The sequence below is a fragment of the Lepisma saccharinum genome, chromosome 8, assembly GCF_977018435.1.
Source record: "Lepisma saccharinum chromosome 8, izLepSacc3.1, whole genome shotgun sequence".
NCBI lineage: Eukaryota > Metazoa > Arthropoda > Insecta > Zygentoma > Lepismatidae > Lepisma > Lepisma saccharinum.
The window spans coordinates 79,349,809-79,375,773 of record NC_139236.1 but is presented as its reverse complement, the minus strand read 5'-3'; the positions used below and the strand labels follow the sequence as shown (position 1 = coordinate 79,375,773).

The 25,965-nt window shown below is 40.0% G+C and overlaps 1 protein-coding gene across 4 annotated transcripts in view; it reads left to right on the top strand.

The window, feature by feature from the left end:
* Positions 1 to 25,965, top strand: part of capt (adenylyl cyclase-associated protein 1) — a 91,177-nt gene that overhangs the window by 21,713 nt on the left and 43,499 nt on the right. Inside the window, exon 1 of one of the 4 annotated variants that reach the window (XM_083127047.1) lies at positions 1,652 to 2,349. The exons of 1 other annotated variant lie outside the window; for it this stretch is intronic. In XM_083127047.1, coding sequence (XP_082983173.1) covers positions 1,854 to 2,349 — 496 coding nt within the window. In that variant the 5' untranslated portion in view covers positions 1,652 to 1,853. Of the gene's footprint in view, positions 1 to 1,651; positions 2,350 to 25,183; positions 25,286 to 25,965 lie in introns of those variants that run through there. 2 more of the 4 variants (XM_083127046.1, XM_083127049.1) reach the window with 2 other exon arrangements.

Sequence of the window (25,965 nt, the reverse complement as noted above, 5' to 3'; positions counted from 1 at the left end):
TAGCTTCAGATTTTTTTAAAATGATTTGTTAAAAATGACCATTTTTTAGGCATACCTATGTACATTGAACCATGACAACAGTAAGACCTTTTTTAATCCAAACTACACTAATGTTACTTTTCGAACATGCCATAATATTATGCCATATGTATGCCATAATATTTCTAGAGTAGCAAATTTTACGATTGTTAAATTATTATTGTTCTAATTTTTTACGTTAGTACTAATATTTATAAGTGTGCGAATTTCAGCCAGTGATAGGTTTAAATATAAACCATTCTAAAGCAACACGTAGATAGGTTTTTATTCTTTTTACAGATTATTAAAATCATTTGTAAGAAATTATGCTTTTGAAATTATACTGCATGGTTATTGTTTTTCAGAAATTGGGTTTTTAGTCAACCATTTTCACGTAGTAGCTACTCCCTCCCCCCAGTAACTGCAGTCTTGCAGAATAACGATGCTCTGGCGCCAGTACAATCCTTTGTGGGACCGTATTGTTCTGATTTGTTCTTATTTGTGCTGGATTAATTGGGTTTATTTTACTTACCTTTTCTGCCATTTTTGACTAATCACGAAGATGATGAGTGAAAGCGCACTCCCAGGCCGGGATTCGAATCCGCCGCGAGCCTTGGCGTCGTTTCGCCAGTGGCGTGCCTAGGATTTTCGAAAGGGTGGGGTAGAGTTTTTTTTTTTTTTAATAGTCAGTCCTAATTTTGCCAACGTTTCGTGCCTTTAACGTTCTTCTTCTACACTGTGCCAAAGGGGGTAGGTCATGACCCCCACCAACCCCCAATTGGGCACGCCTCCACGTATTGTGCTGAGTGTAGCTAGGGTATGCAGATTTTATCTTCGGAGAGAGTATAGTTTTAGTGGTTTTAAAAATTGAGTAGAAGGTTTTTAAGATATGGACCTCCCCGATGGTGCAGTGGTAGCGTCGTCGCCTTGTAATCAAGGGGTCCCGGGTTCGATACCCGGTGGAGGCACATAGTGGTTCGGATCCCACTTTAAAGTGTTGGTCCAGTCCCGATTAGCCTTACTGTGCATAAAGTGGACTTACCAACTCAATCAATCAATGAAGTTTTTGATACACTTTCTTCTCTTGTTAGTGCCCTGTTCTCAGTTTTATTTTATTTAAGTTGCTTATTCTCGTATTGTGTGGGCCGGCCCCCGTGGCGCTACGACGTGAGGGGTCCCGGGTTCGAAACCCGGCCTGGGCATGGATGTTTGTGAGTGTCCATCCATCAATTTAATCATATCACTCATCCCCATCTTCGCAAATTAGCGAAACGTGGCACAAGAAGCGAAGTAAAATAAAGCAAATCAAAACAAATCGTATTGTGTGACCGGCCAAAATAGCCTATGTACTGATCAATCGTAGGAAAAGCATGGTTCAATTCGTACGGAATTACCCTTTTTTCCCTCTGAGGGGAATTTCTCTCGATCAGGCTTGCAGGTATTTTGTGGTGTGGCCGTTCAGTCCGCAAGAAAATTATTGTTGACACGGGTCCGGAGGGGCGGGGTCAAACAATACGCGCCTGCGCATTGATCGCTTTAATGATTTCCCGCGCTTCGTGCAGAGCCCACTTCGAGCTACTGGAGAGGCCATGAGGATGTCTTCTTATCGAAATTTGTCATTTCAGAGCCTTATCTTGAAGTGAGGAGCAACATGATAAGCCGTGACGCATCGTCACACGTCTCATCGAACGTGGTGCTGGAATCGGTCGCTTTCGGATCGATCTGTGCGTTGTGCGAGGATTCTTGGATATCGTGACTTGGATCGGACGAGTGCGGTGTTGGCCATGAGTGGTAGGACGCTTTGAGGGAAACACGGTAATGCACCTTTTTCGGTCATGATCTGTTGTGGCTGCGTTAAGAAACAAACAGACGACGAGAGCGAGCCCGAGTCGAAGCCCCAACCGGAGGCCAGATCGGAGGAAGTGACGTCACGTACGGAGCCGTCCAATGAGGCGACGGCCGATGTCGCCTTCGCCGCGGAGCCCGGCACGGCTCCAGTCCCGATGCCGGCGCCGGTCGCTATGGAAACAGACGCCGGCGATCCCGTCTCGAACGGCACCGTCGAAAAGGTTCCGGCGGAGGACGAGGTGCCCGGTTCGAATCCAGCCGACGCTGCCACCCAGGACGACCAGGTCGTGAAGAGGGAGGCCAAGTTGACCCGATGGTGGTCAGAGGAGGAAGGCGAACCCCCCGCCCGAGCTGTGGTCGGGAGGGACGAGATCGAACTCCGGCGGCACAAGTTTTTCGAGGAGTTGGTCCAGACCCAGGAAGCTGCCGCCACTCATCATGTCCGTTTCGACCCCATGGGACCCGAGCTAATGAACCGGCCAGGTAGCTCCACTTTGCATGTACAGTATATTCCTCTTTCAAACTAATAACGCATTTTCCTACTTCTATATGTATAGCATGGCATGGTAGTTCAGACAGGAACGTTGCACGATATGTTGTATTTCATACTCTACTACTACCCGCAAGGGCTGTCTCTTTTTAACTAACTCTATGATTAGTATGATTATTACGAGTATATTTTCATTGTGAAATTGTGCATTTCTTTTGTACGTTGCCGTGTTCAGGTCAATTAGATTGTTTAGTCACAATTCTTAGTTTAGTCTTCCGCTTATCGGTATACAAATTATGTGGCTGGTGATACCTTGTGGTGGTTGCCATAGGGGCGTGCTCGTATATTTTGCAAGTGAAGGCTTGGTTCATCTTTTTTAATGGCTTGTCATTTTATATCATACGTATTGATAGGTTCGAGCGAGTCGAGTGGTCGACTCACGATACCGCTGCAGAAGGCTCCGGGTTCGAGTCTCGTTATAGACATTCTTTAGTGCATAGCTTTTTCAGTGCATCTGTTCATACGACGTAGCGTTGCTTCAGATATTCGTTGTGATCGGAAAACATGCACCGACAAGCAATAGGATTTGTTTTTCGGAGGGGGCTGGTATTGTAAAGGTTGATATATTATACTTATTTGCTTTCTAGAGGGCGCGGGACCCTCAATTCCTAATTACCATTGAAACCTTCGTTTTTAAAGTTGTTCAAAGATAAAAATGGTAATCGGAGGTCATTTTAAGTTGTTTTTTTTCCCTAGTTCTTTTTTTTTGTAAGAAATTCCTTGAGTAGCTTTACTAACCTGATGCCTCCCCCCAGTAGCGTGCCCAGGATTTTCAAAAGGGAGGGGTTACGTATACGTACACTTTTTGTGGTAGTTAGCCCTCATTTTCCCATCTTTTCCTACCTTCCACGTTGTTTTCGTAATAATACGTAGAAGGACATATTAGCTTGAGGCACTAGCGTACACGGTGGAAGCTGGTGAGTCATAGTCCCCCCCGAAATTTTGAGAATATCAAAATTTTCAAATGAAAACAGTTAGTTAAACAGTTACTCGGGGAAAAACTAAAATGTTAAATGCAACACCTCTTAGAATGACCTCTACTCAGAACGCAGCTATGCGTTATCCATTTTTACCAAAAAAAGAACAAACAACCCTGCGTACGCTCGTGGTTTGAGGAGACGGAGAAATGATGTAAAATTACAAGAAATACACGTTGCGAAATTGTTTTTGTTATATAAAATTCAGAACTTTTTTAAATATTTTTAAAAACTTGTACCTTTTTTTAAAAAAAGACAGAGAAGTAAAAATAAAACCTCGAACTCGTAGCAAACCGTCTGAAACGCGTACACTGTCATTAATATACAAGGATATATATTTCCTGGGTACGTTTTGTCAGCAATCAAGCTCAATACGTTCAAGAATATGCAAATTCTTCACGTTTTGATACCGAAACTAACACCTCTTTCTGTTAACAGCCACCATTTTCCCTTCTCACTTACGTCCTAGCTCGTGTATTTTTCTCTCTCGCATTGGAACACGGAAACCATTTCTGGGAAAACGCATTGTCGTAACAATAAGATTTGATCCCTTGTTGGTAGAGGGAAACGTTGTCCTAAAGTTCCCACAGCTTATAATGACAGAAAACTTCCAATTGCAGCCACATCACGCGAACTGTTCGGAGTAGCTGACCTTGACAATTTTGCTGGAGCCGGTTAATAAATAGCGCATTCCTCAGCACTGCCCTCCTTACACAGCTACTGTATCCACTAGGAAGAACTCGCCAGACGTTCCTTCCTCGTATCAGACGGAATGCGCTGCTCTAGGGCAGTGTTCAAAGCAGAAGAGGTTTCTGCCCCACGTTGTACCGTATTTCTGTCTTGCTTGCTGGGCAAAACAGGAAAGAAAGCTAAATGTTACGATCATGTTAATGTTTTGTATTGTATGGAAATTTCCTAAGTGTTTTCGAAGACAAAATTGCAGTTAGTCTGTTTCTGAAATTGTATCGTCTAAAATTACCAAGAAGCACAAGGCCATTTTTGGAATGTCATCTTCCTCCGGGGTGAGGAGTCGACCCCTCTGAAATTGGCATTGTTTTTTCAAATTAGAAAAGAAGCAAAAGGTTCATTATTTTGACACTCACTAACAGAAAGAAAGCTTAATTAATTAGAATTTCGCCGACCTTGGTGGCGGAGTGGTTAGCACAGCGCGCTACGACGCCAGCAATCCCTGGGTTGGAATCCCGGCCTGTGCATGGGTGTTCTTTGAGGTGTCCCTTCATCAATTTCATCTAATCATCACTAATAATCACGTCGCGATTAGCCAAAGGTGGCAGAAAAGTGATGCTATAAACATAAATACATAAGAATTACCAAAGGAAAGGAAAGAGTTATGTTCGGATGCAGGAACCAGATCAGAAATTCAAGCTTTCCCGTTCTATCACCTAATCCGTAGAATAGATGGTTTCACGAATTTTCAGAACCCAGAAAATGATTAAAGTGCGAAGTAATAGACGTAAACGTAGATATCCTACCGGGTATCGAACCCGGGAGCCCTTGATTAAAAGACGACGACGTTATCACTACTTCTACACGCACTCATGTTAATAAAACATAATAAATGACGTACGTTCCATCCTCGTCACCTGTTTTTTTTCTCTTCCTGGTGAAGATTTTTGTTTGGAGGAGCAAAATGTATTTTATCTAACTTGTTCACTTCAGGCACACCTTAAATGTTCGAAGCATTGCTACATATAGTCAAAACTAGATATTCCCATTTCAATTGATAACAAATGCCAACCTGCATTAAAGCATGCAGTCAGGGAGTATTTGGACTTCATTGCCCAACCCGCTTGTAAAAAGCAGTATGATTTTCCTTCACTAAAGAAGAAAATGGTATTTCGGACACGGAATTTTAACGTGGTTGGCCAAGAAGAAACACCACCGAGAACGTGACGTAATTAAATGCAAGTTTCCGTGCATGTATTTTCCACCGTCTTCATTGTGTGTAAGCTTTCTGATCTTTATCATCGCCCCTGAGGGATAGGCAACCTATTCTACAGGAACGGCGAATGTGGTTGCATGGAGGGAAGGATAGCAATGTGGTTACTAACGAAGATTCGTTGAGTTTGGGAATTATTGTAAGTTCTATGCCGATTACAGCTTATGTGAAACATTGTCAGATAACGGAGGAAATTAAATATTATTTTGTTTCTAAGCGCTCGCTCGTTGTAATGTGATTAGCGCTCTCACCCTTGGTATGCGCGGTCCCATGCCCGATCCTCGCTGGAAGCTCCACCGGGTGTTGATCGAGCATCGTCAGGACATTTTAGTAGCTACTTGAAAGCCAGAAAATAGCTTCGATGGGACTCGATGCGCTGACCACGCCTCAAACAATGAAAAGCCTATTTGCACGTTTTGGCCCATGGAGGAAGAGCTGATGCATTACCTAGTTTAGTTTTTGTTTTTCATAAGGAAAAAAGTTGTGTACGTATTGACAATTTTAGCCTTGAATTTTAGAAATAGTTTATTTTGAAGCCCTGGAACGATACCTAAAACTTGTCGTAGTGTATAGCCACCTGGAAAAATGATCTCAAGCGTTGACTGCTCACGATGTCGACATCGACGGTCCCATGTTCAAGTCCTTGCCTGGGTAATCCTTTGCGAGAGTGCATCGTGTAACCATTCTCATCGTCGCGACTAGCATAAATATACAGAAAAAGGACGTACAAATACAAATACAAGATGCAAGTGGATAAGCAATTGTTTAAAAAATAATAGCACGATACAACGCCAGGGGTCACGGGTTCGGATGCCTGGGTGTACTTTGTGAGTGTCCCTTCATCAGTTTCATCATATCACCATCTTCCTCATCTTCGCGATAGCCAAAAGTGACAGAAAAGCGAAGAAAAACGAACCATATGCAAATGAATCAATTGTTAAAAAAATACTTTGCCATTTCAGTTCAATTCGTGAAGATCCCAGGTTAAAAATATTTGTGTGGAATTTCGTAAGAACAACAGGTAATTTAATAGCACTCGTGCTTTTGTGTGATGGGTGTAGTTCCCGAGTTCGGTTTCCTGTGGAGAGTAAGCCTGTTGGATCACACATCACTGGACGAAACCCTAATGGGCTGTCGCGCCACAGGATTTAGTCTTCATTATTTAGACATTTTGAGTGAATAGTATTGCGACTTCCAAGTGGCATCATGAAAACACCAAATAAGGAATGCAGGAAGATATTGCGCAATACATGTTCCCAGCTACATGAACTTTTCCCTTAACCGAACACGTTATCAGGGATATCAAAGTCCATGTTTGCTTGTTTATTAGCCAGGTATCGCTCCAGAAGCAGCACTTTGTAAGAGGACTGTTAAATAGGAATTTTTATCGCCGTGCATATGAGCGCGTCTGAATAGCATACATTATAAGTAGACCGGTTAAGGTTTTTGCAGTTGTATTTCAAGTGCGTATGTACTCGTGACGAACTGGAAATATCGTAAATTTGATGAAACAATTGAAAGGAGCAGCTTTAAGTTGAAAATTTAAAGATTATCTACACTTAGTTCTCAATTGTGACAGGCGTGTTAGGTGTCATCAAAAATGAAAAGGATCTCCCCGATTGTTTTGTATCGTGTTACCGTCATCTGCATACTGGTCCAGTCCCGAGTAGCCTGTAAAAGCATAACACAGAATTAAAACTAAACGAATAGATAAAACATTAAACGGTAGGAAATAACGACATGATACCATGATAAACTATTTTGTTTTGCATCGAACCTATGCCAGCCTACTTGGCTGAGTGGCTAGCACGGCACCTTATAACGCCATGCGTGTTCTATGTGAGTGTTCCATTATCAATTTCATCATATCGCACGCGCACACACTGACGACACAAAACAACCTTCTCCCCAAAGGAGGGTTATCCTGGTTGCGGGTCCAAGCGCAAGAGCCTCGTTAGCCTGCAAAATACAGGGTCATGTTGCTGAAGCAGTTAGTCTGAAATATAATGAAACTGTTAAAAGCTTAGTATTTTTAAAAATTGTCTGGTTTAGTGAAAATAAGTGACGAATAAAGATACACCTATGTTGACCTCTCACATAGAAAATTATATGTTGCCTACGCGTGTTGGCCAAAATATTGACTGCTATGATAGCAGCCATCTTTTCACTTTGCCCAAAACATTATTTCCAAATCCATTATGTGCTGCACGTGCCCAGTATGCCTTTTTCTCTCCTGGAAATAAATTACTCTGACAGAAGCCATTAATTAATTAATTAATTTAGACTTTCCTGTACGGAATAAATTAATCAAAAGTGGAGGAGGCTTTATAATGGAGGTGTGTGAATATCATTCCCAGTTTTCATGTTACAGGCAGCCAAAGTTAGGGTTTTGAAATACTGTATTTAGCATCGTGTACAAGGGTAACTTTTCATCAAGTTCTGAGCCATGTTTAGAGCTCATCATGTAGCAGCTCTGTAGGGATTATCATTATTATTAGCTCCATTCGGAGGTTGTACTCTTGGCATTTCTTACTTGGAAGTTACGGCTAGGCTGGAATTTAATGAGGTTATAAAGAGGGATCTATGTACAGAAAAGGGAGGGGGGGGACTCATCTTGCAGCAGATAACGGAATCGGGTCGTGTTTAGATCCGAGAAACTCCAGGGTGAAGCCCTTTGGTGGTGCCTAACTAGCTCATTTCCTTTCATTCGCTTCGTTTCCGCCCAAGAGTGTGTCCACTGTGCGGCGCTATCTGAAAGGGGATGGGGAAGCGGGGGGGGGGGGGCTTGGCCTCGTTGCTTGCAGTGCGTTTCAGAAAGGCTGGATTCAGTCTGGGATGCTTTGAGTAAAGCAAATTATTTTGCAAATTTTAAAATCGAGAGAAAAGGTTTTAAGGAGGAAATTTTGGATGTACAGTCACGGACACTTCTGGCTTGTAAGAATCCCATTAATTTTCAATGGAATCATTACAACGCAGACGTGTCCATGACTGTACAAGTCATATCACACATACACAGACACAAATGCCCAATTGGTAGCGTCGTCGCCTTGTAATCAAAGGGGTCCCGGGTTCGATTCCCGGTGGAGACACATAGTGGTTCGGATCCCACTTTAAACTGTAGGTCCAGTCCCGATTAGCCTTACTGTGCATAAAGTGGACTTAAAAATACCAAATCAACCAACCAACACATGCCCAATTCTGGTCGCAAGTTTAACATGCTTGTCTCGCAATGCAAAATAATTCATTTAACTTATGCCAATAAGTAAATAAATTGTATCGTAACGTTTATATGGTAGCAGTGAGGGGTGGTACCGAGCGAGACGAAACCGAGAAAGCCTTGTATCAATCGAGACGAGAACACATCCTTCTAGACTTGTCGGAACGAAACTTAGACTCGGTTTCTGTGACTCTTGGGTTCGAGACTTTGATTTGATAAAATTTACCTAAACCAGACTTAGTTTACAATGCGACTTTTCCATAGCGGTTGTCTTATCAGACGAGTCACACATTTTGCGTATACTGTAATAATTGCAAAGTTGTCCAGTATCCTCTGGCACCTAGAGCTGCAGCCAGAATAATAATAACTGTGGGGGCTTGTGTTGTGACGCCTATTTATGTGTTTGCGCCGAACTCCGTAGCGGAGTGGTTAGAACAGCGCGCTACGACACCAGGGTTCATCATATCATCCTCATCTTCGCGATTAGCCCGAAGTGGCGACGCTAAATAACAAAAATAAATCAAATCTAAGAATACCGAGACACTCTAGGTCTACTCTCGTTTTTGCACACGCCGGTCTCCTTATCGGTTTTGTCTCGGTACCATCACTATAAGGCAGATGGATTTTATAATACACTTCCCGGATTGTTATTGCTTATTTACAATATTTTTATTCCATATTTGTATGGAATCCGCACTCTACACACACAATGTGTACATTGTAATTGTTTTAATTCCAGAAACACAGTAAAGTGCATAAACCGCTTGTGATGTACTTTGGTGCGTATAAACGTATTCACGGGGAGAAACAATTATTTCAAATAAACCAAAATTACACGTTTGATTGTGCCAATTTTGATGCATTTCGACTTGTGTGTGCAGTTTTTGCAATGCAACAATTTGTCCAGAGGGAGAAGGGGTGAAAGTCTGCACGCAGTCATCTGAGAACTTAATAAAGCTTTCGGAAGGAAACGTCACCGATCCATCATTCCGAATTAGTGGAGTGCATTAACTGACGCATTTGATCTGCCAACGAAGTCCATCAAGAGCAAAAGATCTTGATCACACGGAAGCCCAGCATGGTTTCATAGTATTTTCCCGCTAAGCAAATTAAGGCATCAAGCACGATGCTCTGGTTTCTTGCGTGTGTGTACTTAATGCTGCGTATATAATCCTCTGACATGCGATTTCCGGATGGATGTTCGTAAGGAGACAGCTTTATTGTTATCGAATAAATATATCTGTAGCTGGCTGTTGATTTTGTTTGCCATGTAATGTGCTACAACAATTTTATTAATTAATTCGTCCAGTCTGGTTGTCGCGCTTCGCACTACTGTAACCGTACAAAGTTACAGAACCCCTCCGAAAAAAGGGGGGGCAGTGTACCCCTGTAGCTCCTGTTCCTGCGCCGCTGGTTCGTGGTCATGGACACGTTCATTGTTCTTTTGCAACTGCAACATCTACATAAAATGAGCACCATAGAACTGTACGTAATTTTCATTCTTCGTGTGTTGGGGTGAAAAGGGTGGCCCTTTCCAAAGACACTAAATGCCAACTTCACTTCCATGTAGTACACCCTGGACTGCATCATTGCAGATTATCGAGGCAATATTTTGAAGAGAGCGAATCTTCCGTCCGCTGGGTAATGAAAGGTGTTAGAGACCAAAGTGCACCTGCTTATTTTTTTTGTAAACAAAAGAGAACTTTCCGTGACGGAGGTGTTATTACACACGCTACAACGCAGGGTTCCCGGGTTCGAATCCCGACCTGGACATGGGTGTTCCTTGCGAGCGACCCTTCATGAATTTCATCACTCATCGTCATCTTCCCGATTAGCCAAAAGTGGCAGAAAAGCGAAGTAAAATTAGCCAAATCAATCAGTCAGTCAATAAACAATGAACAGACAACTTAATGCAACACGATCTGTGTGTTGGATCCAACTTGGAAGACCAACCACCTGTGAGTACGTGCGGGTACAGAAACTCGTGGCAACGGTTCTGATTGGCTGCTGAAAACGAACGTAGTTTTTTCTTCGTTTGGTGCCAAATTTAAACATGATCAGAGTCGTGAGTTGGTGGAGAATACTCAAAGCAAGATGTTAGTGTATTTTATATTTCCCAAACGTGGCGGCAAACTTGTGATGTACGAAGGATTCACGTTTCGCATTTGTAAAGACGAGTGGAAGGCAGGTCCTATTGGAAGTGTAGGAGTCCGGACACTCACAAAGAACACCCATGCCGGGATTCGAACCCGGCACCCTTCTGTGATAACCACTCCGCCACATAGGTCAGCTGGTGGCGCTTTCGTTGCTAGATAGCCGCAAAGAACGATGCGATTCAGGCTGCTTCAGCCAGCATTATACTTGATAGGAAGAAGTTACATAAAACGGGATGGTTATCTCGCCAGTCACGGATCCCAGAACGCCTTACGTGTTTGGTTTTGTATCCTCAAGGCAAAGGGGAGGGGGTCTGCTTGCATTCCATCGGGTCCGTTTCCACGCCGACTGCCAACGAACAGATACCGTTCCGAACTGTCGCGTTCCTTCGTTAACCCAAAACACCTCTTGAATACTGAATTCCTATGATGAAATAGTGATGAGACGAATCGGAAAAAGAAAACGTTGAGGAAGGAAATGCCATGGAAATCTTAAATTCCTGCTTCCTTTCTTGGCACTAGGCCCAGACTAAGTGGAGGTAAAGCAGACGATCGTCCGTCCCACCCCCCACCCCAGAGTGAAAAATCTTGAAAACACACACAAAAACCTTTAAATATCAGGAAAATCAAGGGTTTCTGGTAGTTGGCAGGATTTGGGAATGAAAATATATTCCACTTTTTTTCTTGAGCCAGCTTCTTGGTGAGAGATATTAATGAAACAGAAAATGAAATATTTCACATTTTACAGGGAAAGCCATGCTTTTTTGAGGGGGAGACATGCACATTATTATTACTATTAACTACAGAATTCATTTCTTCACAGGAATACTTCTCGAGCAATCACTTTTCCACAGTTAGTTGTAATGAATTTTCACGTATATTAGTAGTTCTCTCGATCTACAGCAAATTTATTTTTAAAATAAATTAACGACGAAACGTGAAGCTATGTAAATGTCTAGATTCGCCATCCTATGAACTTCTAGCATTAAAATTATTATTATTCTTTCTTAGCAAACTAAATTAAATAATTAAGACATTGTTTAGTGTTTCTTGATGAAAGTTGGTTTGTTTGTTTGACAAGTAGTTAGTTAGTTGTCATTTATTGCATTGATGACATTCGAAAGCACGCAACAGTGTTTTCCTCAGAAATAAGTTTACATTTTAAATTCTAATGACAATATCGGTGTACAAATGTGTGGTTATTATATTGTCGTGCTAAGGGGAGATAAAGGGAATTAAAATGTAACCTGTTTTAAGCGATTTATCCGCACACCCAATATTTTCGCACCCCCCCCCCTTATGTTACTTGGCTCTAAATTCACACACCACCCTAAAACCTCCCTCACACACACCTAGATGAATAATTCTGGATAAACTCTGTCCTCGTTACCAGTGATATTTAGGGTTGACGGTTTTACTATTGAGGCCGTTATATATATATATATATATATATATATATATATATATATATATATATATATATATATATATATATTTCAAATTATATATTTTTAAGGTAAAGGTGGTATACTCCTTTTGATCCCACTATTTATCACATAATCGTTTCAAATATATTTCATCGACTCACAAACACTCCACGTTGTTCACATTGAACTTTTTTGACTCTATTTCCATTTTAGAAACGAAACGATGTGTTTCCATTTTAGAAACGAAACGATGTTTTTCCATTTTAGAAACGAAACGATGTTTTTCAATTTTAGAAACGAAACGATGTGTTTCCATTTTAGAAACGAAACGATGTCAAAGCGATATCGATGACCACGATAATAATGAAGCAATTAAGGAACCAGTTGGGGAGAGGAAATTTAATTATGTACTTAACTGATGTGAATATGGATGGGATTTAAATATTCAGTGTGTTTCATTTTTGTGGTGTCAAATAGGGTGACGGACGTTAGGTTAAATCTTGACCCATGGGATAAATGATGGATATGAGAGTAATAGAATTGGAAAGTATAGTTAAGATACCGACACGAGAATTGTCGTAGGTCTCGTTCTCGTCTCGATTTTTAAAATGGTAGTTGATTGATTGATTGATGGACTAATTTGGTTTATTTTCATTCGCTTTTCTGCCACTTTTGGTTAATAGCGAAGATTAGGATGAGTGATGCAACACTCACAAAGAACACCCATGCCCGAGCCGCGATTCGAACCGCTGGTAAAAAGTGGTCTTGGTCTTGCATGACCCTATTGCATACTGCAACAAGAATAGTGTGTGTGAAGAGAGAGAGAGAAAGAGAGAGAGAGAGAGAGAGAGAGAGACGTGTAAAAGTTCACTCTGTGAACATATGCATGTCATGTGTTACGTATGTCGTGTGTTTATTTTCTGACGCACTATAAAATATGCAACTGAATTTCCTCCAAAATTGGCGTAACACCCTAATTTATGCAACACAAACACCTAGGCCTCCGTACTGGGAGTGGTTTAACAGCAAATAGTGCAAAGATTGTGCTAAACAACGGCACTTACATATTAACACCAAAAAGAGTGTCTTGTTGCCACCACTGTTGACGGCAACTACGTAAGTTCCATATTTTTTGATGTCACGTGCATAAGATAAACTAGTGTGCAAACACGATACAATGTTGCGCACATTAATACTGCTACTATAATACTTTGATTGATTGAATTGCTTTATTTTACTTCGCTTTTTGTGCCACTTTTGGCTAATATGCGAAGATGGGGATGAGTGATGATACGATGAAATTGATGAATGGACACTCATAAACATCCATGCCCAGGCCGGAATTCGAACCCAGGATCCCAGGCGTCGTAGCGCGATGTGCTAACCACTTCGCCACGGGGGCCGGCTACTTCTACTTACAAATAGTTATGTAGAATTGAAACGTGCGTTACGACAATGTGCAAATGATGCATTTTATAGAAAGAAAGTTAATTTCTAAAATTGATTGCAAATGTGCTGTCGAACAATTCTTCCGGGAATGTTTTGAAAACAATAAAACTGTTTTCTCAAACAAATTGTAGTAGAACACATTTCACTGTAGGAACCTTATTATTGTTTCGTAAAACCTCGAATGCCGCCCACAAACTCTCCTTGCTGTCGTCAGTCTTTGAAGGAAGTCTTTTGCGATGTTTTAGCGTCCAATCACGTGGAATGAAACGCAAAGTGACTTTTCTGGGCCAATGGCTTTTCAGTAAACATATCCTAAAACTGTTTACATTGTGAGAACTGACATTGTCATGCGACAATTTGACGTCATTGCCGAGTTACCGTGCACATTCTTTCTGTTGGTACGCATCCGTTTCGCAGTAATAGCTGACATTGTTTAAGTTCCATGTAATGTTTCGCCACGTAGTACAAAGAGCCCCTTTCTTCCAGCTGTGACCGGTTACTAACCGCAGAGTTGAGCATCATCGTCTAGCATCGATTGCCCAAGGAAACCAACAGTTACACCATCGACATTGCTTCAGCAGCATATTCACTCATTTGTTTGGAAAATATGTCAGCTTTCCCTGCCAGTTTCCTGATATAAATATTTACTGTTAGTTCACTTGTCCCGTGAGATATTGAATCTGGGATTAAATGTGGGTTCTGCGTGAAATTCGTCCACGAACGAGAAAAGGAAATAGTGCTAGGTTATAGGGATGCTACCGAGAACAGACAAGAAGGAAGGGTCTCGATTTACAAATGCCAACCTTTGTCCTTTCAGCTATTTCTCATAATTATCATTCACCCTCATCGTTGCGACGTAAAATATAAGTACCAACAATATTAGTTTTTTAAAAAACCTGATCAGTGGTGGTTGCTGCTTGATGGTCTGTTTGGACGGTTAACCACTGTTTACAATACGCACACCAACATTTCAGAGACTCCTTCGAGACAGAACTAGTCTCTGAAATGCTGGAGAGCGTATGCGTGTATGTCTGTATATAAAACCAAACTGTGGTTAAAAGTCCAAATAATTAATCATGAATATCGTTCTGTTAACAAATATAAAGATTGTGACCAATATGTCTACACAACAGGTTTAGAGTAGGGATGGGCTGATCTTAATCTTTGAAGATTTGGACATTGTTTCCAGCATTTGGATAGCTGATCGGGAGAATTGAAGATAGGTTAGCTGATCCTGAATTCGATATTAGAATAGTTGATCCAGAATTCAAGATTGGGTAACTGATCCAGAATTCAAGATAAGTATAGCTGATCCAGAATTCAAGATACGGTTAACTGATCCGGAATTCAAGATTCGGATAGCGGATCCGGAATTCAGGATTCGTATAACTGATCCAGAACTGAACAATCTGATAACTGATTCGGAAATCAAGATTCGGATAGCTGATCCAGAATTCCAGATACGAGTAGCTGATCCGGAAATGAAGTTTGGTATAGCTGATCCAGAACTGAAGATACCGATAGCTAATCCGGAATCCAAGGTTCGGATAGAGGGCCGGAAATTGAAGATTCGGTCATTTGTTTTCAGGATCAGATTATCGGATTAGGGATTAGGAATTGGGATAATATAATTGTGTTTATATCATACAGATTTGGATTCGAACATCCATCCATAATTTGTACTCATTCACTGTCGTTTTCCTGAATTACAATGCTGGTGTACACAATACTGTAGTAACGGACATCAACAAATCATTGTCCCAGACATATGTTTACAGAGCGGCTTCTATTAATCATTATTTGTGGTCGATACATGCATTCCGTCACTGCATGCAATCTTGTTTGTATCGAAAGTTGTCACGCTCGCGTAACCGACCCGTTCAACATGTTAAAACCGCGCGAGCACATGCACACCAACTCATCAATTACAAACGTACATGTCAGGAGAACATTTCTACATAGGGCAATATTTTTTTCATTTTCCTCTCATGTGGAATTTTTTTGCAAGTACTATTCATACTTCATTGATCCAAGATTCAAATCCTGGGTAGCGCACAATGTTTGCTCGCTTTTTATTTATGTAACCGGTTCATCATTTATCATTGTTTTGTTTAATGTAGACAGAAAGGCAATGCAAAATAATGAAAAATACAAATTCAAAGATACTATGTCGAAACTCCCCCTTTGGGTTCTAAAGTATTATTACTCTCTCTCTCCCCCAACCCATATCCAACAATGAACTTCTCAGGTTTTTAGCATACCTTTACTCAAGAAGCATAGATATAGAGCAAAGTCACTTTATCGAATCATCAATGTAAGATTAGGATGCCACTTCACTCCAAGAAATTTCCCCAGAGTACCTCGACGAAGACAGGCAAGTTTGTCACTTTTCATACAGTTACTCACATAGTTTAGAATTGTACAACCTATGGAATTATATATATTTAATGTAAACACTTACCAATGTATTGAAATGAAAATATAATCAGCATTTCCGTGGTGGCAAATTCTAGGCTGCATGCAGTGTTATCTGCTAATACCGCCATTATTTATTTAATTAGTTACTGTCCTCAACAGAGGGGAACCTCCAATCACAAGTAATTTTAATGCAACCGCTACAATTAACAAACATACAGACATACATCGATCGATGATACAGGTAATCAAGTAAATAACCACATGTAATCAAATTGACTAATCGGAATACTTCGCTTGTCATTCACTGTACAAAAACAAAGACCTGAGCAACACTGACATTTATCGGATTCATACACCTTTGTAACTGTAGAATATACACTCCTCACAAAAAGTTTGCAATATTGTTATGTTAGACAATAGGCGATAGCCACCTTGCCTATCACCTATTGATAATATAATAATATTCCAAACTTTTTGTGAGGAGTGTATAAGTGATATATGTATTTGCATTCATAATGTTGATTGTATCATTTTTTATAAATTTTGAATGGCAATGAGAAATGTGGGTATTACAAGGTCCGCCCATAAAGAAACCAAACTGTCAAAAAGAAAAGAACCAAAGCAAATTAAAAGGTACCGTATTCTGGCAACACTGCAAAGAGCTATATCTAAACTTCCCGTCAGTGCATGTTTCAACCTGTTATAGGCAGTCGGTATCGGGGCAAGCCACAAGCGTGCGTCAGATGCAGGTCGTGTGCAGGCGTCGTACAAAATACGCGTACCAAGATGGATTGGATTGTATTGATTTGGTGTTTTAAGTCCACTTTATGCACAGTAAGGCTAATCTGGACTGGACCTTCAGTTTAAAGTGGGATCCGGCTAAATCGTTACCGAAACGTTACAGATGATATGGGCAGTATGGCAGATATGGGTGATGCAGCATTATCAAGAACCCAGGTGTATGACTGGTACAGTGGGATCCATGAGTATTACCTTGCAAATTGTCCATCACCATGTTCGTGCACTTTATTTGACCCAATAACAGCTTCAAGAATTAAAAGAAAACTCAAAACAAGCTGTTGACAACTTCTTCACCAGCATACATAAAAATCCATCGCTTAAAAACACATAGGATGTAAGAGAAAAATTAATGAAAATAGTCATGGACAATTTGCACGGTAATACTCATGGATCCCACTGTACAATCGTTTCAAAGATGGACGTGAAAGTGTCGAGGATGAACCAAGATCAAGGAATGAAATGAAATGGAGACAGTTCGTGCACTGGTGAGAGGTGGTAGACGTTTAACCACGCAGCAACTATCAGACAGTCAGTGGTACTACAAAGAAGTGCTTCCTCGACTCAGAAACAGGATGAAGCTGGTTAGGAAGGACCTCTGTGATTCTGGGCAATGGTTTCTGTTACACGATAATGCTCGGCCTCATACCGTATTGTTTGTACAACAATAACTTGTTAAGCATTCAATGATAGTGATCATTCACCCTCCATATTCTCCGGACTTATCGCCTGTAGATTTTTTCCTTTTTCCCAAGCTTAAGATAGCTATGAACGGGCGAAGATTTGACGACGTCGCGGACATTAAATTAAATGTTACGCGTATTTTGCTAACACTTACTGTCAATGACTATCAGCAGTGTTTCCAAGACCTGTACAAACGCTGGTCAAAGTGTATTGCCTCCTCTGGTGATTATTTTGAAGGTGATAAAGTCATTTGAAGGTAATTACTTGTTTTCTTTCCTAAAAAAAAAGTTCGTTTATTTTTATGGGCGAACCTTTTATTTGTAAGCGTATTATACAAATCGCACATTCTACACATGCTCTTACATTTCTGAGATTTAGGTATGTTAGGAATCAGTATGTTTCGACAACGTAAATTACATCTCGTAGTGAATTGTATTTGGCTGAGCAAATAACTATTGTCTAACATAAATATATTTTTTATATAGCCTAATAGTTCGACTATTACAAGGACTCTTAACTTTAAATTCTTGTAACAAATTTCTATATAGCACTTTTTCCTTAATTTTATATAATATAAATATCAAGAATTTCTAGTAAAATCCTCCATTATGGTCATTTTATCAACGAAAGTTCTACTTGTAAGTCTTCGTCTGGCGCGCGCGTTTGTTTGTGTGTGTGTGTGTGTGTGTGTGTGTGTGTGTGTGTGTGTGTGTGTGCGTGTGTGTGTGTGTGTGTGTGTGTGTGTGTGTGTGTGTGTGTGTGTAAGCGTTCTTCAGTTTCGTGTAATTATTCATCATCGTCGCAATAAGCCCAAAGACACAGAAAGCGGCGTATTTTTTTTTTTAAAGTTCTTAGATTTTTTTCTACGGATACCAGATCGTGAGCAGGGCCTCCCATATGGCGTAGTATTATTTCTGTTGCCTTGTAATCAAAGGGTCCCGGTTTCGATCCCCAGCTGGACCCTGTGGCCGAGTGATTAGCACATCTCGCTGCGACGCCAAGGGTCCCGGTTTCGAATCCGGCGACGCCAAGGGTCCCGGTTTCGAATCCGGCTCGGGCTTGGTTGTTTGTGAATGTCCATTCATCAATTTCATCACTCATCCCCATCTTCGTAAATTAGCCAAGAGGCACAAAACGCGAAGTAAAATAAACTAAATCAATCAATCGATCCCCAGTGAAGACACATTGCACTGTGATTCGGATCCCACATTAAACTATAGGCCCAATCCCAATTAGCCTATCTGAGCACAAGGTGAACTAAACGCTTTTACCTGATAGGGTGTGCTTGTTTTTCTATTTTGTAATTCTCAATAAGATATCCTCCACGCGCCTAAGCTGGACCAAAGGCATGCGAGTAGGCTATTCCCTACTTCGGATCGTCGTACAAGTTACCCAATGCTCTTCGCCACGAATACAAATGAATGAAGAAAAACTGGATGTACGTCGTTAACCTCGTTTTTCTCCCTCCTCCTTGTCCTGTCTTCTTAGTTGTTTCTGTGTCTGTTCTTGTTGCTGGATTTCGGAAGCCAACAGTGAAATTTTGTTGTTCAATCGTCAACCTGCTGGAGTCTTGATTTTTTATATATAGTGTGTCGTATAAGTCTGGAACCATATGGCTGAAGTGGATAGCTCTTCTGCGAATATTATGTCGATGAGCAATTTCCCTAACGGATTTATCGTCGCCTCCTTGTAATCAAGGGGTCCCGGGTTCGATACCCTGTGGAGGCACATGTTGGTTCGGATCTCAGTTTAAACTGTAGGTCCAGTCCGAATTAGCCTTTCTGTGCATAAAGTGGACTTAGAATATTAACACAATCAAAAAAAACCTAACGGTTATACATATGAATTATTATATATTATATTATACATATTTATAATGTAGCAAACCAATTGGTTAAAAATGTTAATTAATTACAAAATAATTAAAATGGTTTTATTATGTATCACTTTTTGGGTAATTTTTGCTGCCTATTAATAGGCCTATCCACCAATTTGATTTCCTTAGATTTGTCTTGCATCTTTGTTTTACTTTTATTGTGCATATGTTGTTATTGGTGTAGATCTCTTGGTAGAGAGAGAGAAAGCATGCAACAGTCACAAACACGCACTGAGTACACATTATCGTTTGTTCTTTATGTGTGTTCTCGATATGATTCTTAGTAGAGTATATTTGAAGCAAAAACTAAGTGCTTATATTTGTTAAAACAAAATCTCTCCTCCCCTGAAATTTTGGTATGGGGATTTTTTGGGACAAGATTGTTGGTGGGGGAGTCCCTCCCTATCCACCAAGGCTTTCGCACCTTGCCTTGTACTACTTGGAAACTGATTTGCAACCATATTACAGGATTAGGTTTCCCAATAGCATAATAATTTCATATTATGCACTGCATATTGCCCATTGCAATATTCATACGTCGTACTTGGGTTCCGTGATTGTCCCATTAAAAAGCCGTCGTGCTAAGTTAACTCTCTGGCGCAGAAAAAAGATTACATAACCTACAAGACGGCGATATAAGGCGGAAACTGTTGGCCTCCGCAATACGCAATGTGTAGTGTGCGAGTATTGATCTGGCCTTGCTGAACGCAAGACGCGTTAGTACGAGTCAGTCTGTCTGCTTATTTTGCGTCACACACCACGTGTTCGAACTTTCACATGTAGAGCTCTTGAGGTTTTTTCTGCAAGAACAATAACTAAACAGAAAATTGCCACCTGATCTTAAGATATAGCTTCTGCAACTCACGACTTTTCGCAATAATCTGCAATGTTTATGCGTCACGCAAGTTTTTATTGCGTGCAAGGCTTCTTGGCCTGGCACCGACAGTATTGATGGTTTATGTCGCACCGTTCTCCTTTAAGCAAATCGTGGATTGTTTTTGTTTGCCCCAGACACGTATGTTGTGTCCCTCCAGCTCTACGCAATCTATAGAGCACCACCCCTTAGGGCCGTGAATTATAAATACAGGATGAGCATAAAGTCTTCACCCAAGGGTTTCATTCTATAGGCGTCATGTGCGTCGTCACGGCTACAGGAAAAACTGTGATATTGTACCACGGAAGTGCAACACGCATAGGAGTACTTCGAAATTTTCAATGCAGGTACATCTTCTATGTAGAAAGAGTCTACCGAATGCAATTTTGTTTCTTATTCAGTTATATGATAGGGTAGTTATGTAGTTATGCGTTGAATGGTATACAGCCTCTATTTAATCGCATTTAATCATTGTTCTTGATAAGGGTTTATCTCTGTTTCAGTGAATACGTGAATGAAGTTTGAAGTTCAGGTTGAAGATAATGGTTCGTTTCTTAATTTTAGCATCGTTTATTGTTACGTAACAATTAGTTGAAAATCTGTTTTAAAATTATGAAAAATGGTAGGGAATTTTTTTGTAGTTAGTTCTAACCCCGCTTGTTTGTTCAATGAGAATACAAGTACTAAGAAAACAAATATTAGAAAAATATTAAACGTTTACAATTACGCCAATAATATTTACATGTCTGATAATAATAATCATTATTATTATTGTTAACAGTACATGTTATGTCTATTTGTGAACACCACATGTGTAAAAACAGCTATCCCTCCAAAGAAGTAAATTTCTTTTTTAAAAATGGATGATTTATTTATTACGAAAGGCGGTTGATAGTTCCAGCTGATGAAAAATAACGTCCCTGATTATGTTTTTATCAGCAGGCATAGATTTTCGCACTCAACGTAAATCTGCATAATCGTAATATAATCTTACCTTCATTTATGTTCTGCAGAAATAAATAATCTTCATATTAACAACAGTAAGATATTTTGCGTATTTTATCTTGGACTTATATTTTTTAGGGGGTCCGTGGATCCTTCCTGAAGTTATGTGTAAATTTGTATTTGTTTGAACAGAAATACGTGTTATCTGCGTTGTTAACAAAGTTTATTAATTAATAATATTTGTAGCGTTACTTGATAACCCTTATTGCTTATTGCATCATGTTTATATTGAACAAAACGTATTCGTCACTTTATAGTAAATAGGACATGGGAACTTTTCTCGTATTTCACTCAGTTCTCTTCGTCGCACAAGGCATTCCTAGGGTAAATAGTCCGCCAGAGTGCATCTACCCTCGCTGATTGAAATGGCTGCATTTTCCAGACCAAACGGTATTGACTGATGTGCTTCAGCGCCAAACGAAGTTATCATTTGCCGAAATGGCTCAAAGGCACCGATCGCTTCAGCGTCAAATTTGCAGTGTGGTGTGGTGTTAGGGGCGGGGTAGATCGTTGAACGGGCAATTGAGTTTCACGCCAACAAAAAAGGTCGACATGTAATTTGCAAATAACCCAAGAGTCTTGAATTTAATTGTTCGTAAAATGAGCGACTTCTTTCGAATGAAGAAAGTCTTGTGTGCCGGGAACATGAAAGGTTTTTGGTTTAAAATCTGGCCTGCATGGGAGTGTCTCTTTATTGAATCATCATTCATCCTCATTGTCGCGATAACCACAAGTGGCAGAAAAGTGACACAAAATAAGAAAAAATGTAAGTACGAAGAGAATCTGACCTTGTAGTATTTTTTCTTGGATATCTTATTATTTATTTACTTATGGGTGTTCCTTTCTAAAGACACCAAAATGTCAATCTCACTTCCACGTAATGCGCCCTGGAGTGCATTTTGCAGGCTATAGCGAGGCTCTGATATGTGGGATCACAGCCAGTATAATCTTCTGTTGGGCTTGTTTAGTGTGCGACTGAGTTTCATTTTATCACCATCCATTCTCATCTTCGCAATTAACCAAAAGTGGCAGAAATAAACCATTCATTCATTATTTATTTACTTATATATTATATTAGCGCTGGGGACTTCCTGTTTAGAAGGCATAATAAAGTAATTTCTGCCCCAGGGAGGAAAAAATATATATAAACTAAAAGGAAATCATGAAAGATGAATTGGCAACGTTGCTACAGGACAGCCGATGTTCATTGGCCAGAATTTAGTTCGCAACTGCGATTGCAGCCCCGTCCTCGCAGGCAATTGGCGGATATAAATCTCTCTCAAGGCCAGCCACCAGTTGGGAGGGGTGGTGAATGCAATGAAGTAACATGTTTTGCTGGAAAGAGCTTCACCAGTGCATGCCTTCACAGGCAGATGCCGAGTGCAATAGCATGCAGCTGTGCAGTGCCACAAGAAATGTTCTGTTTATATGCATAGTGGATTTCATTATCGCGGTTTCCTTCCTTCGGTTCGACGATTTCATTCAGCGACCCGTTCATAGGTGGTTTTAGTGCGTTTCCTGATCTCGCTTCGGCGACATCTGCTTGCAACGTGTGGAAGTTCGAATTCATGAATGAGCACTATGTATATTTTTTAAGGGGTAGTATCGAGACGAGACGAGACTCGGAAGTATCTCGGTGTCGTCTCGATTTGTAAACATCCGGCTCGGTGACTAGAAACTTCCGAGTTAAGAGTCCCGGCGTGGTCATGGATGTCTTTGTGAGTGTCCATCCATTTCATCTACTCATCCTCATCGTCACGATTAGCTAAAAGTGTCAGAAAAGCAAAATTAAATAACAAAACATACAATAAACACCCCTCTTGTTCTTGAAGTGGCGATACCCGTAGTGAAGTGGTTATCAGAGCGCGCTACAAAGCCAGGGATCCCGGCCTGGGCATGGTTGTTCTTTGTTAGTCTCACTTCATCAATTTCATCATATCATCACTTATCGTCATCTTCGCGGTTAGTCAAAAGTGGCAGAAAAGTGAAGTAAAATAAACAAAATCACTCGAATGGTAAGTTTAGTGTCTGTTTCGTTTCGATTTGATTTTTGTTATTATAGCGTCGCTTTTCTTGCCGTTTTTACCTAATCGCAACGATGAGGATACGTAATGATATGATGAAATTGTTGAAGTGCAACTCACAAAGAACACCCATGTCTACGCCGGTGGATTCAAACCCGGGACTCCTGATGCCAAAGCGAGCTCTGTTAACCATTCCGTGCTACGACGCCAGGATCTCCTTTTGAGTCTCGAAATATAGTATAAACCATTCACCGTACGAACTCAGAATATAGAGGTCGTTACGACTGGACCTTCGACCGACCCCAGGACAGCTGTTTTTTGAATTTTCCTTTATGATAATCCAGAATCTGAAAAATTACATATGCTTAGAATTCCTTTCACGTGAATCTTCGTGTGATTTGCTTTCGCTGTAAGATATTATCAATAGTTTAATAGACTTAAGTAGCCTGAAACTCATAAATCCGCCCATTTCTCAACGTAATTTTCAAAACGAGAGCGTGAACTGGTGATTTTCGTCTGTGGGTTGCCGAGGTACCATGTACGTATATTGAGAGGTTATTCTGTGTTGGGAATTAGGTGTAATTTTGGCAAGCGCTGTGGGAACCATTACTGCATGTGTACCAGTTCAGCTGTAATTCACAGTTGGTGATATACGGGAGTCCATGTGCAGACACGTGGCATGCTGGATTCTTCACAACCAAGTTTTAACATTGTTTCATTTAGCATTCGGTGATAAGATGTATGTCCTCTTTGAAGTTCTCGTTTAGTTACTTTACAACAGGAATGCAAATTTTTAATTTCTTTTTAAATAAAATTCAGCGAGAAATGGAAGCCAGCAAGCTTGATGAACGTTAATTACAAAGTTAGGTTAAAACTCCACAGAGATACAGATGTAATTTGTATTCATGTTAAAACCCTGTGCATTTGCTTACTGCTTTCTGTGTTTGGGACTTTTCGGCTTATTCGCTTACGACGTAAATTTCTTGGTTCCCACAAATTTGAACGAAATAACCACACCAGATTTATATATGTGAAGGCCCTGGCCAAACAACATCGTCATCTACACCTCATATAATTTTGGTTGTAACTGTTAAGGCGAGTTATGTTTGTTTGCCAGATTTCAAAGTACTTTTTCTTTCCTAGTAGAATGCTCTTTTACGGTTGGAGACTCTGGGCTTAACCCCGCAAACCCCCCATTGCCTATATCTAGGCCTAGGAATAACAATTCTGGAGTGTCTTTCTTCCAGTCGAAGCTTTTCAAGTGTAATTCAAAGGCAGTTAACGAGTATGTAATAAATTAATTACTTAAAACTTAAAATTATGATAATATTCCTGATTGTCTCGTGTATATAATCAAGCGACGTAAAATGACAATAATTCATACATACATACATATTGTATCTACAGTATATTCAACTTTGCATTTCGTCACAATTTCATTTGTGAACTCTGCTGGCTTTGGTTAGAAGCAGTATCATTTTGCAAAATATTTCAAACTTGCGCTTGGTAAGCAGAACGAAAGAGCAAGTAATTTTCTTCTAAAACGCTTATAATTGGAAATATATAGCAAATTCACAACGGATCCTGAACAGTATAATAGAGCTGAAAAAGCAATAATGGCTAAATATAAGAGAGAAGTTGTACAAACTTGATTGAATGCGCGCAGAAAACAAACTACAATATGTCGGATACCTAAAAAAAACATTAATTACCACTAAGTGCACAGTAATGTTATCGCTCATTCTTGATTAGTGTATGGGTAAATCCAATAGTAATGCTTTTTTTGGGCAGTAATATGTATGAAAAATGAACTTCCACAGTAAGTGTAAAAGAGATCTTAATATTGGTCTAACAACATATATAGAAGATGAAGATCAGTTTAATCAATAGTCTGTGATCAACCATAGAGAGTGTGCGTTTTAATTTTGTGTCGATATTGAAGAATGTCAATTTATTATGATGCCTTCGCTATATACTCCAAAGATTTCATATTTCTGTATGATTTCAGTGAGTAATAACAATAAGTTTAATATATTTTTTAAGTTTCGTGAATTGCTCCCTTGTAATGCTTGTAAGTGCTTCCATAGATGATGATCCACGTTATTAGAAACTTCAGCAAATTGTGAATATTTCAATCAAGATGTGTAGATGTAAAGTAAATTGAGGTTTTGTGCTTCTGTGAGGTGTAACTTCTTTAACACCCGGACTTTAACATTATATTACTTTCGGTTCCCTTATAGAACTCTTGGTCGATAGTTTTAAGAGATAAATAGTCCAATAATTCGATAACAAACTGTATTATTTCACAGTCTCTGATTTGAATAAAGGGCACCTGAATTTGTGATTTCAGATTTCGAACTTTAACTTTTTGTCGATTTGTTAAAGGAAAGTAGTGTTTCCTGAGTTATAGATGCAGCACAATTTCTAGTTAAAAATAAAACACCTTGAAATTTCAAAGTATTGGCCATAATATATACCTTATGTTATTGTGACTGTCATGAAGGCGGTGGAGGTTTGATTATTATTAAACAGCCTTGCACATACTTCACGAATTACGTATATCACTAACGGTCGTAATTGAACAAATGGATAAAAATGCTTTTATAAATGTACAATGGCACAGTATATATCGATTTTCAATTGTAAATTACCTTGTTGCTTAGGGGCTTATTTTGGATTTGATTTCC